The sequence below is a fragment of the Petromyzon marinus genome, chromosome 3 (assembly GCF_048934315.1).
Source record: "Petromyzon marinus isolate PM22_M1 ecotype Great Lakes invasive population chromosome 3, UKy_Petmar_22M1.pri1.0, whole genome shotgun sequence".
NCBI lineage: Eukaryota > Metazoa > Chordata > Hyperoartia > Petromyzontiformes > Petromyzontidae > Petromyzon > Petromyzon marinus.
Window position 1 is genome coordinate 9,917,679 of NC_133669.1, and position 20,388 is coordinate 9,938,066.

Sequence of the window (20,388 nt, forward strand, 5' to 3'; positions counted from 1 at the left end):
GTTATGCATGTGATTGTGTAGGTGTTGTATCTGTTCCTGCATGCGGTCGTTTATATGTCAGTGTACGTGTGTATCTGTGAATACGTGTGTGCATGTTGGCATGAATGTGTGAATTAGTGTGCGAGTGTGTGTTGTCGGTGCGGCTTGAGTGTCTGGGGAGCGGTGACAAAGCGGTTAGTGCGCTACGCTACGAGCCCGGTGAACCGAGTTCGATTCCCACTGACGGCCAACACCAGTGACAATTACCTGAACCGGTCCTGAGCCTCCCCTAGTTCAACTCCGCCTTAAATAGATACCTGGTGTGGTGTGTAAACATCAGCACTGGGGAGGCAAAGGTGCTCAGACATGGTGCTTCCCACACCACCCCCTCGTGTGCCGTTCCGACGTTCATAGGTGCTATTCGCGAACAGCACTTGGCCCAACACTCTATTAAAGGCTACACGGGGGATCTTTGTCTTTGTACGAGCACGTGTGGATGAATGTGCACTGGGATGTTTTGACTGAGAGCCAGTCCCTGCTTCATTTAACTTCTCTCTGGAGAGGCCACGGGGAGGCTGTGTGAACTCCCGGGGGGCAGTGTGTGGCACGCGCACACAACAAACAAATATTCATGCACACGCACACACATATATATATAAAGACAAAGATCCCCAGCATAACCTACATACGCTACTGGGGCAAGTGCTGCCAGGCTGGCACTGCGCACAAGGCGAGTCGTGTGCTCAGCTCAACACCTAACCGTATTTCTATCTCCAGTGCTGATGTTAAACTGCACCAGGTACCTAGGGGAGGCCCAGGGCCAGTTTTAAATATGACCCATCACAGTTGTTAGCCGCGGCCGGGCGTTGAACGCTCGCGGTTTTTATTGTGCAAGGCGATAACCCCTGCGCCACCGCTCCCCTCCAAACGAATGTTACCATCGCATGTTTGATGCATCGCTACAGCGACGTAACTAATCTCACCAGGCTCTCAAGCCGGCTAAATAAAGGACATCAAATGAACACGCACTTACACACGCTCGTAATAACTTGTTTTCTCCCTTGGCAATGCAGGATATTGATTCATGTATTAATTGGTGTTTGCTAAAAGCATTTGCCCCAAAAGACCAGATCATAGGAGAGATGTCTACAGTGAGGGAAAAAAGTATTTGATCCCCTGCTGATTTTGTACGTTTGCCCACTGACAAAGAAATGATCAGTCTATAATTTTAATGGTAGGTTTATTTGAACAGTGAGAGACAGAATAACAACAAAAAAATCCAGAAAAACGCATGTCAAAAATGTTATAGATTGATTTGCATTTTAATGAGGGAAATACGTATTTGACCCCTCTGCAAAACATGACTTAGTACTTGGTGGCAAAACCCTTGTTGGCAATCACAGAGGTCAGACGTTTCTTGTAGTTGGCCACCAGGTTTGCACACATCTCAGGAGGGATTTTGTCCCACTCCTCTTTGCAAATCTTCTCCAAGTCATTAAGGTTTCGAGGCTGACGTTTGGCAACTCGAACCTTCAGCTCCCTCCACAGATTTTCTATGGGATTAAGGTCTGGAGACTGGCTAGGCCACTCCAGGACCTTAATGTGCTTCTTCTTGAGTCACTCCTTTGTTGCCTTGGCCGTGTGTTTTGGGTCATGGTCATGCTGGAATACCCATCCACTACCCATTTTCAATGCCCTGGCTGAGGGAAGGAGATTCTCACCCAACATTTGACGGTACATGGCCCCGTCCATCGTCCCTTTGATGCGGTGAAGTTGTCCTGTCCCCTTAGCAGAAAAACACCCCCAAAGCATAATGTTTCCACCTCCATGTTTGGCGGTGGGGACGGTGTTCTTGTGGTAATAGGCAGCATTCCTCCTCCTCCAAACACGGCGAGTTGAGTTGATGCCAAAGAGCTCCATTTTGGTCTCATCTGACCACAACACTTTCACCCAGTTGTCCTCTGAATCATTCAGATGTTCATTGGCAAACTTCAGACGGGCATGTATATGTGCTTTCTTGAGCAGGGGGACCTTGCAGGCACTGCAGGATTTCAGTCCTTCACGGCGTAGTGTGTTACCAATTGTTTTCTTGGTGACTATGGTCCCAGCTGCCTTGAGTTCATTGACAAGATCCTCCCGTGTAGTTCTGGGCTGATTCCTCACCGTTCTCATGATCATTGCAACTCCACGAGGTGAGATCTTGCATGGAGCCCCAGGCCGAGGGAGATTGACAGTTATTTTGTGTTTCTTCCATTTGCGAATAATCGCACCAACTGTTGTCACTTTCTCACCAAGCTGCTTGGCAATGGTCTTGTAGCCCATTCCAGCCTTGTGTAGGTCTACAATCTTGTCCCTGACATCCTTGGAGAGCTCTTTGGTCTTGGCCATGGTGGAGAGTTTGTAATCTGATTGATTGATTGCTTCTGTAGACCGGTGTCTTTTATACAGGTAACAAGCTGAGATTAGGAGCACTTACTTTAAGAGTGTGCTCCTAATCTCAGCTCGTTACCTGTATAAAAGACACCTGAGAGCCAGAAATCTTTCTGATTGAGAGGGGGTCAAATACTCATTAAAATGCAAATCAATTGATAACATTTTTGACATGCGTTTTTCTGAATTTTTTTGTTGTTATTCTGTCTCTCACTGTTCAATTAAACCTACCATTAAAATTATAGACTGATCATTTCTTTGTCAGTGGGCAAACGTACAAAATCAGCAGGGGATCAAATACTCTTTTACCTCACTGTATGCATGTGAGGGGTGTTGTGTGTGTGGTTCAAACGGTGGTTGTAGTGGTCAGCGCACTGCGCTACAAATCTGGCGACCTGCATTAAATTTCCAGCCATGGCTTACACATGTGGCGAGTTATATCAGAATACGTTCCTGGGCCTCTTTTAATCCAACTCGGCCTCATATAGCAACTACCTGGTGTATTGTGTAAACATCAGCACCGGGGAGACAAAGGCGGCCGGGCGTTGTGTAGGTCACAGCACCCCCTCGTGCGTCGTGACGGCCTTAATAGGTGCTCACTCAAAGCACATGCCCCAACAGTCGACAAAGTCGATACGTAGAAACCTTGTATTGTGTCTGTGTGTGTATTAATGCATGTGTTTCAGCGTGTGTGACTGTCTGTTCAGGCTGTACGGGGGACCTTTATCTTTCTGTCTGCGGTAGTGCGAGCGGTTAGCAGGATACTTTACGAATCTGATGACCCGAGTTTGATTCCTGCTCTGAACCGGTTCTGAGCCTCTCTTAGGTCGACTCGGCCACAAATGAGTACCTGGTGCGGGGTGTAAACATCGCCGCGAGGGAGACAAAGGCGGTCGGGCGTGGTATTGGCCATCCACCTTTTCGTGTGACGTACCAGCCTTCATAGGTGCTACTTGCGAACAGGACTTGCCCCAAAAGTCGATGAAGGCTATAAGGGGGACCTTTGTCTTGTGACTGTGTATCTGCGTGGCATCAATCCGTGTTTACTTATGCAAGTGTATTTACTGTAAGTGCGTATCTGTAATCATGAATGTGTACGTGTGTATCCATATGTATGTACGAATTATTGTGTTTATGTGTGTATTCGTTTGCATCTGTGTGTGTGCGTGTATATGCCCGTGTGTGCGTGTGTATGAATGAATGTGTGTGTGTGACTCAACAGACAGCTGCTGTTTGACCTCGTTTTGAGATTTGACCTCTAACCCTGGGGTTCATTGAGCCCCAAGCCAGGCTGGCCTCGATAACGGATGTTAATTGCACGCGCGTGTACGTGCGTCTGTCTGTGCACATGTGCGTGGCAGTGCGTGGCTGTGAGTGCGTAAATGTATGCATTGTCTTTTTAATGTATTCCTCGCGCTCAACGGATGAACTCGATCAATTCTTTAATTGAGTTTCTTACTGATTGAATGATTGATTGGTTTGTTATCGATCTTCAACAGTTGCGCTTTGTGAAATGTATTCAATGCAAATTTGTTGCGTGCGTTAACAATACCACGGCGGGAGACGCAGACGAGTTTGAATCCAGAGCGGGGCCACTAATGTGCATTAGTGTCAGCCCTGTGCGCGTGTGTTCTTTGTGTTGGATGGAAGCTGTGACATAGTGGGTTCCGCACGTGGCTACGAATCCGAACCCCCTGGAGCTTGATTCCATTCATGGCCACAGCCAAATATCAGCATCGGGGAGACAAAGGCGGCCAGGCATGGTGCTAGCTACACCGCCCACCTTTGTGCCGTGCCGGCCTTCACAGGTGCTTGTTAACAGCACTTGCCGTGGGCAGTCTGTTAAGGCTATACGGGTGATCTTTATCTGCGTGTGTGAGGGTTCTTTGAGTATTTACATGCCATATATAGTGTTTCTGCCTGAATAGGTGCCTGCTAACAACAGTCTGCATGGCCAGGCAGGGGATCATTACCTCTACGCACGTGTAACATTGGTGGAGTAGTTGTTAATGTATCCCACTTCTGAACCAGTGACTTGAGTCCGTGAGTTTTAGTTTGGCCACACCACCCGAGTGTGGGGAGCGGTGGTGTAGCGGTTGGGGCACTGCGCTATGAATCCGGCGACCCGAGTTCGTATTCCCGCTCACGGCCAACACCAGGGATAATTATTTGAACCTTTCCTGGGCCTCCCCTCGGTCAACCGAGACTCAAATGAGTACTTGGTTCGGTGTGTAAGCATCACTACTGGGGAGACAAAGACGGCCGGGCGTGGTGCTGGCCACCCATCCCCTCGTGTACCGTTACCAGCCTTCATAGGTGCTCGCTAACAGCACTTGCCCCAACAGTCTGTTAAGGCTATACGGAGGTCTTTGTATTTGTGAGTTTTAGTGAGTGTGTAAACGTACAAGTGTTAAGTTTGTGTGTTTACACGTCAAGTGACCACGTAAGTGGGTTGAGTGTGTGTTAGTGTTCAGTGTGTTTAATGAGTGTGTAACATGCGTGTGTGTGTGTCTTGTGATGTGTGCGTGTTTTTGAGTCTCTTTGTCTTTAATTAGTGTATTTATGGGTGTGGAAGCATCAGTACCTACAATTGTGACCGTGCGAGTGTGTTTCGTGAGCATTAAGTGTGTGTGTGCATGCATGTATATGAGAGAGTGTAGTATGTAAGAGTTGTTTTTTAGTGAACATATGAGCATGTACACGTGAGTGCATGTGTGTGAGTGCAGGTTTAATGAGCATGTACACGTGAGTGCATGTGTATGAGTGCAGGTTTAATGAGCATGTACACGTGAGTGCATGTGTGTGAGTGCAGGTTTAATGAGCATGTACACGTGAGTGTATGTGTGTGAGTGCAGGTTTAATGAGCATGTACACGTGAGTGCATGTGTGTGAGTGCAGGTTTAATGAGCATGTACACGTGAGTGCATGTGTGTGAGTGCAGGTTTAATGAGAATGTACACGTGAGTGCATGTGTGTGAGTGCAGGTTTAATGAGCATGTACACGTGAGTGCATGTGTGTGAGTGCAGGTTTAATGAGCATGTACACGTGAGTGCATGTGTGTGAGTGCAGGTTTAATGAGCATGTACACGTGAGTGCATGTGTGTGAGTGCAGGTTTAATGAGCATGTACACGTGAGTGCAATGACTGCGCGCTTACGCGAGTGTGAGTGCCGGCTCGGGTAAAGCCGTTGTGATCTGGTTTAATTTTGTGTCTCTTTAGGGATTCCACAAAAATCTCACACAATTACCATCTGCCAACACCACCGCTCACGGAGTCGCGCGTCTCTGCCATCAGCCATCGCGTGCGCGCGTGTCCGCGTGTGTGCGTGTGTATTAGACCACACCACCCTCTCATGTACCATGACGGCCTAAAGAGGTGCTCGCTAACAGCACTTACCCCAGTAGCATGTGAAGGCTACACGGAGGATCCTTGCCTTTGTTTACGCGTATACGCTTGTAAGTGTACGCGGGTAGATGTGGTGGTGGTGGTGGTGCAGTTGTTCCCACTCTGCACTATTATTCATTGGGTTCCCAGCTACGGCTAACATCAGTGACGAGTGGTACCTGAACCTATCTTGACCTTCCCCTATAATCCACTTTTCCCTCAAGGAGTAGCTGGTGCGGTGTTTAAGCATCAGCAATGGGGATATAAAGGCGGCCAGGCGTGGCGGCAGTCCACACCACCCCCCTTGTACGTGCCGCACTGCCTTAATTGGTGATAGCTAACGGCAAATGCCCCCACGGTCCATGAGGCTAAATGGGGATCTTTGTTCTGTGTGTCTCTGTTGTTTGTCATTGTGTGTATTTTGTATAGCTATGTGTGTGTGTGCTGATACATGTGTGTTTGTATTTACATTGTAAGCTTAATTTGTGTTTTAATGTTTAAACAAACACGTCGAAAAAACATCCCCTTCCTTTTTGATCTCGAATAATTGGAAAATCAGATGCCTCATCCAACATCATCCACCATGGTCTATCCGCCACTGCTGGATGAAGGCTTTTACCAGGCTGTCACCATTATTCACAGTCCTGCAATGCGAAAATCCCATCTAGTTTCTGCGCACGAGCTAATTTCATCGCTCCATCTCCGTGGTTGTGGTTCTCTCAGGCATGCTCCCTCTTTCGACTGCCACTGTCATTTTTTCTGCCACCACCGGCCATCGTTCCTTCGAAAGATGCGGCCTTCCCAAACCCACTGACCCTCGATTAACAGGCAATATGTTGTCTTTAACTTGGATATTATCTACAATAAGTGTCCCTCTTCTCATATGTCAGGATAAATCCAAACATGCGCCTCTCCATGCGTTGAAATGAGTGTTGGATCTCCGTGGTCGTTTGAGCGGAGAGACGTTGAGATTGACTTTTAATGTTACAACTGCATTGGCTACTGATAATGACCACATATATGTACGTGTACAAATGCAGCATGTATTCTGCAAATCCTTTTCGACATGTGTTAACCTTCAGAAGTATTAAATTTAGCGGTACAGAAGCAGATAAGTAGCCATCAGGGGAAAACATTAATTTGCATATTTGCAAAGTCCTTTAGGTTCTGCTTCGTGTCTCCAATTAGAGTCCTGAGCAACCCTTTGATCAGTTTGGCTGGAATAGCAATGCAACTTTATACGACAGAATGGTTCATGTTGGGTTTACTTCACAAGCGTTATCATGCCCCCCCCCCCCCCCCTGTTACGGACAAAGCTAATGCTTAAACAAAATGATAATTTGCTTCTTTGTAGAGAATATAAGTTAGCGGCCGTCCATAAATGACGTCACGCACTTGGGGGGGGGTTGAGAAATGTGACGTCACATCAAAATGCGCAACTTTAAATGAATATAGACAACACGTTCTACTTAATTAAATAGACTTTTTAATAAATGCTTTCTCCTACAACATCAGAGTGCAGCGCCACATGAAATACGCACTACAATCACAATAGTTTAAAGCGATTTGAAGCATTTTTATTTTTGGGGGGGAGGAGGGCAGAGCTTTGTGACGTCATATTTGAGGGGGGGGTCTGACTTTTTGTGACGCCGTGTGACGATGGGGGGGGGGGGTAAATAATCGTCATAAATCGCGTGACGTCATTTATGGACGGCCCCTAATAAAATGCATGCGAAAAAAATATGCCTCCATACATACTTGTCTCTCCACATGAAATGTAAGTATTTTTTTCATGCAACCCCTGGGAGTGTATAATTTCAGCAGCATTGATTCAATTCAAGCAAATTCTGCTTAAATTATGCATGCCCAGAAGGCCGGGTTGCGGGGTGGGGGCTGATGGTTGCGGAATAAATAATTGTATTTTGTATCTGGAGAGACGAATATGTTAAGGAAATGTATTCTCTGCGTGTCTCATTTGGCTAACGCATGAAGTTTTCAGCCTTCATTTTAGAATGTCGAGAGGGCGCCGTGATCACAGGCGTGCGTCGCCGCTGCCACGCCTCATCATTGTGCGTGTATCCCTCAGGGGAAGTTTGCCACCAGCAAGAGTGTACCATTTGACCCTTGGTCTCACAGCGGGGTGGGAGACTCGGGGGACCCCCGTACAGGGGTCCTGTGTGAGCGAGCGAGTGGCACCAGGCAGGGGGAGGAGGTCGTTGTCATGGCAACGCCGCTATCGCACGCCCTGCAGCCACGCCGACTCCGGGTTCGATTCTCATCTGTGGTGGCGGGTTCGACCGTAACCTATGTGACGCTCTGCCATAGGCTTCCTTATGAGTTGTCGTGGAACATGTTCATGGGTTCCAACCTATGTGACGCTCTGCCATAGGCTTCCTTATGAGTTGTCGTGGAACATGTCCATGGGTTCCAGCAAAGGGAGGGAACAGGCCCGAGGGGACACGCAATGTATGCATGTTGAACTTCTTTTGGACCGTACGTAGCAAACCGTGCTTAACAAAATTGCTGAGATGGAGCGATGACATCAGCTCGCGTGCAGTGGCAAGGTGGATTGGGTCATCGCTTACCGGTGTGAGATGGCAACGGCTTTGGGAGGCCTTCATTCAGCAGGGCAGTGATCGTGGCTCATGGTGGTGGTAACAATGATGACGTCCATGTTTTCCAGTCAACCCAACTCCATTTTGAACATGGTTCGCTGAAATACTGATTGGTGTTTGCCAGCGAGTGAATAAAACTGCTTGGATATATTTATGTTTACACGTATTGATATCAATTAAGCAGTGTTAATATTATTCCTATTGTTAATGGCATAACCTCTGTGTGTGTTTTCCTTTGTCTTTGTGGGTCCCCTTCTCTTTTTGTGTTGTGGTTTGCCTTTGTATGGGAGTTTCTGTGTTTGTTTCTTTGTATGTCTCTGTATTTGTGCCCCTATTTCTCTATACATGTGCCAATGTGTGTGCTTATGTGTGAGAATATTTGTGCATGTGTGTCTCGGTATCTGTGTCTGTGTTTGCTTATGTCTCTATGAATCTCTGTCTGCATTGTGTGTCTGTTGCTCTCTCTCTCCTCTGAATTCTTACTTCTGTCTGTGTTTGTCTATTTATCTTTGTGTTTCTGTGTATCCATCTCTCTGTGTGCGTACGTTTCTGTCTGTATCTGTCCGTATGTTTCCGTTCATCTCTGTATTTGTCTCCCCGTCTCTCTCTCTCTCTCTGCCCTCTTGTCTGCGTTTATATATCCCCCTTTTCCCTTCCATAACCCCGTCTCTATGCTTCGGCATCTCTCAGGGAGGCCTCTTCTCGGAGACTCGCGTCCGCGTGTCTCTGCTGGGGGACGCGGCGGGGCCCTCCCGACCCCGCGGCGGGTCCCCCTCACCCGAGGCTCCCCCTCGCCGCGGCTCCCCAGGATCTCCGGGTTCCCAGGGCGCCCCGGGATCCCCGGATCCGGGGCCCCGCGTCACCTTCGCGAGGCCGCGTCTCTCGTTCTCGGTGCGCGAGGACGCGCCCGTGGGGACGCCCATCGGCACTGTCACCAGCACCGGTGCCCACGCAGGTACGCCGGCGAAGCGGGGTGGTGCGCTGCTCGCTGGGAGAGCGTCGGAGTGGAAGTTGTTCACCGTCGTGGTCTTGCGGGGCAACGCCGAGGGTGGCGAATGGAATGAAACCCCGCAGGAAAATATATCTAAAGTTTTTTTTTTATATATATAAGAAATAATCCTAAGGCTGCCTTAGTCTGGTTCTGTATGAGCCTGATTTATTGTTATTGAACCTTAGTAATAATCATAAAGGACCTTTAGTTTGGCTTTACGTTGGTGAAGGTTGAACATTTGAACTTAAAACAAGTACGCACGCAGACGCATGCATGCATGTCCTACTCAAAGGTAGGACATGGATCCTACCTTTGAGCATTATAGACTGTTGGGGCCAGACACGCTGTCTGCGAATGTCTATTAAGGTCATCATCGCACACAAGGGTGTGGTGCAGCCAATTCCATGCCCGGCTGCCTTTGTTTTCCAAGTGCTGATGTTTACACATTATATACCAGGCACTCATTTATGATTGAGTCGACCTAAGGGAGTCCCAGAACCTGTTCACTTAATCACCACTGAAATTAGCCAAGGCTGTGAGCTGAACTCGGGCTACCAGGATTGGAGTCATACACACCCACAGTAACACAGTAAAATACAAAGATTCCCCATATAGACTTAACAAACTGTAGGGGCAAGTGCTGTTTGTGAGCACCTATGAAGGCCGGCACGGCACACAAGAGGGTGGGTGGCCACCACCACCCCCGACCGCCTTTGTCTCCACAATGGCGATGTTTTTACACACACGCACACAGTCACACACACAAACAGATAGGAACAGACGGCACAGGGTGGTTGGCTGAGGTTAAGATGGGAACAGACGGTGTGAGGCGGTTGGCTGAGGTTAAGTCGTTCTTAAAGAGTGCGGTCCGGGCAAAGGATCATCCCAGTCGCTCGCTCACATGCGCGCACACACACACAGCGATATACATACCAAGATATACATAAGTACTGTACATACACATTTATACATATACACACATATACTGTATTGTGTCTCGTTTTTTTCCTGTCTCATACAGTTTTTGCTTGCTCCATTGGCCTTACTGTAGATTTAGCACATAATTTGCGAAAAACTGCATTAACCATAAATAATCTATCCTTGCACGTCCGTTTCAGCGTGTGCAGTTTAAACGTAAAAAAATCACTTTAATACATTATTTGATGCATTTTTGCGCACCTACTGTGCAGACAGGAATTGTTACAAGTACAACTTCCGTGCCCATGTATTGAATCTCGATGTCCCTTTGTCTCATGTCTCCACATCCCCTTTGTTTCTCTTTCCCCCTCTTCCTAATTTCTCCATTTCACTTTGTCCCATAACCTCTATTTTATCCCACATGTTCTGTCATTTTCTCTTTCCCCCACACATTTCATCACCCTGTCCCCGAGTCGCTGTGCCCCCTTGTCCTATGTCCCCCTGTCCCATGTCCCCGTCTCTGTGTGTCCCACTGTCCCCCGGTCCCAACCGGTGTCCTGTCCTTGTGTTCTAGGCGTGATGTACTGGGGCGCTGGTCCATTCCTCTCCGTGCATCCGACCTCGGGCCTGCTCGTCACAGCCGCCCCCCTCGACCGGGAGTCGAACCCGCACATCTCCGCTCGCGTGCGTGCCTCCTTCCTCGGTCCCCGACCCCGATCCCGACCCCGACCTGGGTCGGCTCGGCCTGCTGGTGACGAGGGCGATAACGAGGATAACGATAATAACGAGGAGGAGGCGGTGGCGAGCGTAAGCGTCACAGTTCTCGACGTCAATGACAACGCCCCGCGCTTCCCGAGTGACCACGTGGACGTGCGGCTCGAGTCGCCCACTTTTGATGTTCGAGCGGCGAGGAGGTAAGAGGAGCAAAAGGGTGCATGTGCGGCGAGAGTAATCGTGTTTATTAGTTTACCGTGGTCGTCTTGGCCGTGATCGTGCTGACTGCCCAGTGGTGGTGGTTTGTCAGTGACGGTCAATGCTCGCTGTGGTTGAACACTGCCTATCACTATTGCTGTGGTGGTGCTGGCGTAGGCGGTCATCCTGTTTACCAGTTGTCGTTACATTATGGTTATCGTGGCCGCGTGATTGTGGTTGCTGCCCAGTGGTGGCGGCGGCGGTGGCGGTGGTTCAGCGGTGACGGCGGTGGTGGTGTTGGTGGCGGTGGCACACGATGAGGACGCGGGGAAGCACGGCTCCGTGTGGTACTCGCTGCGCGGTGCTGACGGTCGCTTCCTGGTGGAGCCGCGGTCCGGGGTCATCACCGTCGCCCCATCCGCCCTGGCTCCTGGGGCACGGTGAGGCTACCGGAGAACACCGTGTTCACGCCAACCGAAGTTTTGCCAGTTCTCCGAGTCATCGGCGTGTGTCACATGGGGCAGCTTTTCTCAGATGACTTGCGCTCTCATGCGTTGACTGTAATATTGGCACCAAATCCAATCTCGGATCAATTTTAAGGTCACATCATTTTCAAGATCCTCGATGGATTCACCCCTGCCTATATCTCTACTCATCTCACTCTACTCCCCTCCACACACCCCCCTACCTCTAATGTTTTAGCTAGCCATGCTAATTGCACCTCCGATTAACAGTATTGTTGGCTACATTGGCTAAATATGTTACATACATACATAATGTGGCATCATTTTCCTGGGCTGCACTCTATCATAGGGTGATGCGCTGTTTGCTAGTGGATATTTTTTTATCACCTGACAAAATAACAATTTAATTCCAATTAGTAAAGCAATAACTAAAATATATCATCACAAATCTTGGACGTGAGAGTTGTTTGTTTATAATTAATAAAAACGGTATGCAAATTATATTCTGCCATTAAATCAGAAAATAAACTTACCAAACGAGACACAAAAAAAGTAGAAACTATGCAAATGAGACAGTAAAAATTAATCGGATCATAACCCTCAATTGTGATGATTTGTCAAATCACCGCCTGGCGAATGAGTCGTTCCATGCCTACGAATCACCGGTGGTGTCTTGCGATCCCAGACTCCATAAATCAAACTCCTTCGTGCGCTTGTCCCATTTTGCTGTCCCCGCAGATTCGCATTCGAGGTTGTGGCTCAGGACAGGGGCTCCCCTGCGCTGTCGTCCTCGCTGCACGTCACCGTCTCCGTGGAACCGACGCCGCCGGGGTCGACTCCCATCCTCCCCTCGCTCTTCTTCCCGACTCCCGAGATCCGCGCCTCAGTGCCGGAAGGCGCCACGCCCGGAACGCACGTGGTGACGCTCCGCGCGTTCACGCCTTTCTCACCGGCGCCCGCGACCGCGTCCGGAACCCAGACCACAACCGGGACTGGAATCGAGATTGGAACGGCGGGCGGAATTGGATCGGATGTCGCGACCGGATCTGTATCCGGATCTAAAACAGGAACCGGATTTGAATCCGGGAGTAGAAGCGGAGCAGGTTTGCGGTTGGGAGTGGAAGCTCGCAGCTCAGGCGGCAACGGCACGACGCACGAGCAGTGGGGGGTGCACTATAGCCTCGCCCCCGACGATGCTGCTACCCCTTCCTCATCATCGTCATCATCGTCGTGGTCCTGCTTCCGGGTGGACGCTCGCACTGGGCGCGTGACGACGCGGTGCAGGCTCGACCGCGAGCAGTCTCCCACGCTCACCCTCACGTTGGTGGCACGGCTCGTCCCACTCATCCCCTCATCCCCGACGGTGTGGCCGCTCCTCTCCTCCTCCCCGCATCGCCACCGGCGGCGCCACCGCGCCGGCGCGGAACCGGACATCATGGCGACCGCCCGCATACTGGTGTCCATTACGGATGACAATAACCACTCGCCCGTACCCGCAAGGGACGACTACTTCTTTACTGTCCTCGAGAACGACTCAGGAGGTGAGTGCGTGCGGCCGGTGTCCGTGCCAGGGCGGCCGAATGTAGCCCCATGGAGGTTAGGGTTGGTGGATTGTCTGGAGATTATCCCGGCCTTTGGGGTGAAGCAGTGGCCAGTAGTTGGCGAATTCAAAATTGAGTGGCTGACCTGTCTGTACAGACTTTAGAGTGTATGGTTCCCGTGATGCTATTGATGATGGTGCCATAGTTAGTACTTTTGTTGTTAACAGTGTTGATGATGGTGATGATGGTGATCAGGATGATTATGGTTAAGAAGGTTGTGGTGGTGATGCTTGTATCGGTGAAATGGCGGTAGAGCTCATGGTGTTGCTGCCGGTGGTCTTCGTGAAGATGACAACGACGATTATGATGATGTGGGGTAATGATTGGAGGAATCATAAGGATGTTGGTTATATTCATATTCTTAGTTTTTTCGGTAAAGTCACGTTGAAGAGAAACAACAAAATAACAAAATATATATAAAACAATAAAAAATTCTCACGACGTTTCGACCATAACTCAAACGGTCATCATCAGGTGTGTCGGTTTGCATAAATTTATTTTGAAAACGGCATATTTATTTATATATATATATAAAAATAACGTTTGCGTCACGCGCAACGATTGGCTGTTTGCCAGGACTAGTCCATCTATTTTTTGAAAAGAGGAGGGGGGAGACGAAATTTGTTTTTATGTATGCTGTCTGAAAGCCACTGTAAGCGTGAACAATCAATCAAGAACTGAAATGATTTATCAAATCTTTCCAATGATTGCTAAGATAGAATCCATCTTCTCGGTTGAAATTGTCTCTGTGTTTGTATATGTGGATAGCCTCATGAACGAATCTCTCATGGAAGCCAGATGGCTTACAAAGAACCTCCGTCTTGGAAAAGTCAATGGCATGTGAGCCTACTGAATTAGAACAATGATCTGCTACGGCCGAGGTGTTGGTCCTACCGTGTTTAAGGTCTGCTTTATGTTCACGAATGCGGTCCGAGATATGGCGTTTGGTTTCTCCAATGTAACTACTACCACAGAGGCAACTTAGTTTGTAGACACCAGGGTATTGTATGTCCGGAATCACATCTTTTACAGACGGAACCAGATCACGGATTTTATGTAATGTGTTGAAACGGACCTGGATCTTGTGTTTATTCAAGATTTTGGAGATCTTTTTTGTGATCCCAGCAATGTAGGGTAAAGTGATGGTTTTGAAAGGCTCCTCAAGAGGGTTCTTCTTCATGGTTTGAGTGATAGCTTTGCGGATTGTATAGTCGGAGTAACCATTAGCCCTAAGAGCTTGGTGTACGTGCTTGAGTTCACTGCTTATGTGTTCCTGGTCGGATATGCATCGGGCTCTATGATACAGAGTCTTGATGAGAGAATTCTTCTGTGATGGATGGTGGTGGGAATCCGGTTTCAGATAAGCATCCGTATGGGTAGCTTTCCTGTAGACAGAGTGGCTCATTGAACCATCAGGTCTCTTTTTAATTAGGACATCCAAAAAAGGTATCTTGCCATCTATTTCGACTTCCATGGTAAATCTGATGGCTGGGTGTATGGAATTGATGTGGTCGAAGAATTGGTCTAGAGCAGGCCGGCCATGTGGCCAGATGACAAAAGTGTCATCCACGTACCTCTTCCATAAGGTTGGGCGCAGAGTGGCAGTCTGGATGGCGTCAGTCTCAAATTTATCCATGAAAATGTTAGCTATAACTGGAGAAAGGGGGGAGCCCATTGGGGTGCCCTCAGTTTGTTTGTAGAAAGTTCCATTCCAAGTGAAGTATGTATTGGTTAAACAGTGTCTCACCAGGGGGGGTACCTCAGTGTTTAGTCCTTGATGAACCAAGTCTTCAATGATTGCAATGGTGTCAGGTACAGGAACCTTGGTGAATAAGGAAACTACATCAAAACTGACAAGCAGGTCGTCTGGGGACAGGGAAATACCCTTGATTGTTGATACCAGGTGAGTAGAATTTTGTACCGCAGAGGTGGTCTTTCCAGTGAAAGGACGCAGGATTTCAGACAAAAAACGAGCTAGTTTGTAGGTGGGGGAGCTGATAGTAGAGACTATGGGACGAAGAGGTGTATCAACTTTATGTATTTTTGGTAAGCCGTATAATCTTGGTGGCCTGGCAGCAGAAGGTTTCAATGAAAACTGTTTAGATTGATCAATTAATGCGGTTGAATCAGAAATTATTTTGTTGGTTTGTGTGACGAGGCTGTTGGTGGGATCTCTTTTTATTTTTGTATAACTACCATCGTCGAGTAATTCTTTAATTTTGTTGTTGTATTCTATTTTATCCATGATAACAGTAGCATTGCCTTTTTCAGCTGAGAGAACTACAATATCATTCCTCTTTTTTAATTTATATAATTCAAAACGCTCATCTTTGCTGAGGTTGCTAGCAGGCATCTTAGCGTTTTTGAGGGTTGCAGTGATTTCAGATCTTGCTACGTCTGCAGCGATGTGACCCAGGCCCCTGAGAGCAACGTCTACTTGGGCAATTATATCATTAACTGGTATGTGTTTAGGTGTGACTGCAAAGTTTAGACCTTTAGCTAAAACGGATTTCAGACCATCGGAAATAGAACTGTTACTGCGATTAATTACGACTTTATTAACGTCTAACTTTTTGGTGTGTGGGTCCGGTCTTTTGTTGAAGAGGAGGTTAAATTTGGAAATCAGGTTTTCCTAACATTTTCATGGATAAATTTGAGACTGACGCCATCCAGACTGCCACTCTGCGCCCAACCTTATGGAAGAGGTACGTGGATGACACTTTTGTCATCTGGCCACATGGCCGGCCTGCTCTAGACCAATTCTTCGACCACATCAATTCCATACACCCAGCCATCAGATTTACCATGGAAGTCGAAATAGATGGCAAGATACCTTTTTTGGATGTCCTAATTAAAAAGAGACCTGATGGTTCAATGAGCCACTCTGTCTACAGGAAAGCTACCCATACGGATGCTTATCTGAAACCGGATTCCCACCACCATCCATCACAGAAGAATTCTCTCATCAAGACTCTGTATCATAGAGCCCGATGCATATCCGACCAGGAACACATAAGCAGTGAACTCAAGCACGTACACCAAGTTCTTAGGGCTAATGGTTACTCCGACTATACAATCCGCAAAGCTATCACTCAAACCATGAAGAAGAACTCTCTTGAGGAGCCTTTCAAAACCATCACTTTACCCTACATTGCTGGGATCACAAAAAAGATCTCCAAAATCTTGAATAAACACAAGATCCAGGTCCGTTTCAACACATTACATAAAATCCGTGATCTGGTTCCGTCTGTAAAAGATGTGATTCCGGACATACAATACCCTGGTGTCTACAAACTAAGTTGCCTCTGTGGTAGTAGTTACATTGGAGAAACCAAACGCCATATCTCGGACCGCATTCGTGAACATAAAGCAGACCTTAAACACGGTAGGACCAACACCTCGGCCGTAGCAGATCATTGTTCTAATTCAGTAGGCTCACATGCCATTGACTTTTCCAAGACGGAGGTTCTTTGTAAGCCATCTGGCTTCCATGAGAGATTCGTTCATGAGGCTATCCACATATACAAACACAGAGACAATTTCAACCGAGAAGATGGATTCTATCTTAGCAATCATTGGAAAGATTTGATAAATCATTTCAGTTCTTGATTGATTGTTCACGCTTACAGTGGCTTTCAGACAGCATACATAAAAACAAATTTCGTCTCCCCCCTCCTCTTTTCAAAAAATAGATGGACTAGTCCTGGCAAACAGCCAATCGTTGCGCGTGACGCAAACGTTATTTTTATATATATATAAATAAATAAATATGCCGTTTTCAAAATAAATTTATGCAAACCGACACACCTGATGATGACCGTTTGAGTTATGGTCGAAACGTCGTGAGAATTTTTTATTGTTTTATATATATTTTGTTATTTTGTTGTTTCTCTTCAACGTGACTTTACCGAAAAAACTAAGAATATGAATTACTGCAGTCACGAAAGCTTTAAATCAAGATGTTGGTTATGTTTATGTTAACACTGGTGTCGCGGACTCGGGTGCTCTCATGGTGGAGGGCGGTGAGCGCGAGTGGCGATGCTGCTAATTGTGGTGGCGATGGTGGTGACAGTCATAATCATGGTAGTAATCACGTGCGTTGGTTGACGTTAAAGGTGACAGCGCTGCTGGCGGGGAGCCGGGCTCCCTGGTGGGCATGGTGAGCGCCAGCGACTCCGACTCCGGTCTCGGCGGCTGGGTCTCCTTCGCCGTCGAGCATGTCGAGTCCCCCGCAGCCTGTGGGCCGTCGCCAACCGGGGCCCACGTCTCCTTCCACGTCCACCCGACACGCGGTGCGACACAAACCCGACAGTGTGATCCGCGTACAGAGGCCTGGACGGGCAAGAGCGCAATGAAAACAGCTCTTGGTGTCCATCGTCATGAAATCATCATCATTACCCATGTTACATATACAGCTGGATGAAGGCTTGTCCATGTCAAGCCTAACGATTAGTCCTTGACCTGCAGCCTGAAGCATAAGACCTAACTGAATTGGCCCCACACTGTTGAGGTTTGTTTAAACCTGTGTGTGTTTTTGTCCCTTCCAAGCATCAAATGCATGCATAGGTGAGGTGGGGAGTGGTAGTGTATTGGTTGGTGCACAGCATGATGAACCCGGCGACCCAAATTCAATTCCCGCTTAAAGTGAAAGTGAAGAATATTTTAACCGGTCTTGAGCCTCCCTTATGTCAGCTCAGCCTTAAATGAGTACCTGGTGTAGTGTGTGAACTTAAACACTGGGGAGACTAGGGTGGTCGACCAGCCATGGGTCTGGCCACACCACCTCATCATGCACCATGCAGTCCTTGATAGGCACATGTACAGTTGTACGGGGAAATTAGTCTCAGTAGGAAAGGTGTGAGCGGTGGTTACACTTGACCCATTTGTCAACCCCATGCATCACATCCTCATGACTGTCTACGTGTGTGTGTGTGTCTGCGTAGGAGAGGTGCGTGCCATAGGTTTGCTGGATCGCGAGGCGTGCCCGTGGCACCGCGTGACGCTGCGGGTCTCCGACGCCGGCGCTCCGCCACGCTCCGCCCTGTGCCGCGTCCACGTCGCCGTCGCCGACGCCAACGACAACGCCCCCCGCTTTCTTCGTTCGCAATACCACGCGCAGGTGTGGGGCCCTCCACACCAAACCTGCGGCCACCGTGGGGCGTGTGTTCCATCTCAGAGTTCCCCTGTCAATTGGCCGGTCCTTTACGTCCCATGAGTGTTGGGGTTGCATCGGCAGTGGTGGTGGTGGTTGTGATAACAGTGGTGATTTTGGTGGTGGAGCTGGTGGTGGTGATGATTGTGTTAGTGGAGTTGGTGGTGATTGTGGTGGTGGCGTTTGGTCAGTTATGGGTAGAAATGTGGGATAGGAATGAGCGGGAAAGGAATCCATTCGGAGATTTTTATCACGTACTCGTTTGTACGCGGGTGTGCACGGCAGGTGGAGACGGAAGTTCCCGTGGGCACCTTGGTGGCCACCCTAATGGCTGAGGACCCTGACGAAGGACCCAATGGCACAGTCGTCTACTCGCTGCCCGCCGGTGAGTGCCCAATGCCGCCAACGCCATTTTCCCGGTCGCCGTTTTCAAACGCGCCGTGGGTGAAAAACTTCCCTAGTGACTGCCACCCCCTCTATGAAGGTCAGTCATTACCCACAATGCCCCTTGTCCATTTTTGCCTCGATTCAAGCCCTCAGTCCTTCATCAGCCCGATTTGGACCTTTTCTTTCCCCATATGATACAAAACTGTATCCAAAAGGCATTCGCGAACAAGACCAGATGGAATTAACTTGAGGATGTGTGTGCGTGTGTACCCATGCAGTTATGTATACTCATTTGCACTCGTGTGCATTCGTTATGTCAACATATGTGTGGGTATGTGTGTACACACCTCTGGGTGTGCACTAATTTGAGTGGGTGTGTATATTTGCATTATGTATGTGTGTACCTGTGTGTGCAGGCGGTTTGGGGCTGCTGCTGGTGGAGCGCGACACGGGCAGGGTGCGCACGGCGCGCGCGCTCACGCGGAGCGACCCACGCAGCGCGACGCTGGCGGTACGCGCCGGGGACCTGGGCAACCCCCCGCGGCACAGCGGAACGGTCCTGCACCTCACGGTACGTTCCCGCACCTCAACGTACCCTGCCGCCATGTAGCCTTGAACAGACTGTTCGGGCAACCGCCATTAGCGAGCAGCTATTAAGACCGGCACGGCACACGAGGGTGTGGGGAGCCAGCGCCACCCTAGGACTGAAATTGTTTGCCCATTGCTGATGTTTGCATACCAATCCATATACTAATTTAATGCCGAGTCAACCTAAGGAAGGCCTAAGACCTAGCTACTATAATTAGCTGTGGCTGGGATTCTAACGCAGGTTCTTAGTGCAGTGCATTAACCACTGCGCGACAATACTCCAATTAGCAATCGCGCCTCCAATTAGCACGGTTGTTTACGTACGGTGCGAAAGAAGTTCAACACTACCCCAACCCTAATATTACCTTGGGAACAATACCTTCCTCAAAAGTGCTAACATTTACAATGTTACACACTCTCCACACATCAGTGACCTCTCTTCCCCTACCACCTCCTTCACCTCTTCGTTAAGATCCTAGCGGTGGGCGCCATCCCCAGGGCCATTGGCGATGAAGATGATGACATCGACGGCAGTGACGATGATAATGTTGAGGAGGATGTTCCCTCATCCGTGATACGCCTTACCGTTCCCCCTGGCTCCCGCCCGGGCGCCATCATCGGCCGAGTGCCGCCCCCCTCGCCCAGCACCGTGGCCACCACCGTGTTCCGCATCATCAGTCCTCGACAACGGCTTCACGGCGACGATGAGGAAGAAGAGGAGGGCGAGGAGGTGGAGGATGACTCCCCGTTTTACGTGGATGCCACCTCGGGCTCCGTGTTCCTGCGGCATCCTGTCGCCCCCGACGATGTTGGGTCGGCTTCGCTCCCCTTCGCGCTTGATGTGGAAACCGTGACGATGGGAGACGGTCGCCACGGGGACCCCGGTAAGAGCAAGGGGAGGTGGCATTGAGCCGCTGCTTGAGCCCCTCGTATTGTAAGTTTTCGCTTATGTTGTTTACATCATCA

The 20,388-nt window shown here is 48.9% G+C and overlaps 1 protein-coding gene across 2 annotated transcripts in view; it reads left to right on the forward strand.

Annotated features, from left to right (window-relative positions):
* Nucleotides 1-20,388, forward strand: part of LOC116953285 (protocadherin-16-like) — an 81,850-nt gene that overhangs the window by 29,438 nt on the left and 32,024 nt on the right. For both annotated transcript variants that reach the window (XM_032973358.2, XM_032973366.2), the window contains exons 11-19: nt 9,100-9,364; nt 10,893-11,232; nt 11,479-11,670; nt 12,433-13,235; nt 17,411-17,587; nt 18,239-18,414; nt 18,733-18,832; nt 19,251-19,405; nt 19,895-20,306. In XM_032973358.2, the coding sequence (XP_032829249.2) occupies nt 9,100-9,364; nt 10,893-11,232; nt 11,479-11,670; nt 12,433-13,235; nt 17,411-17,587; nt 18,239-18,414; nt 18,733-18,832; nt 19,251-19,405; nt 19,895-20,306 (2,620 nt within the window). The remainder of the gene's footprint in view (nt 1-9,099; nt 9,365-10,892; nt 11,233-11,478; nt 11,671-12,432; nt 13,236-17,410; nt 17,588-18,238; nt 18,415-18,732; nt 18,833-19,250; nt 19,406-19,894; nt 20,307-20,388) is intronic.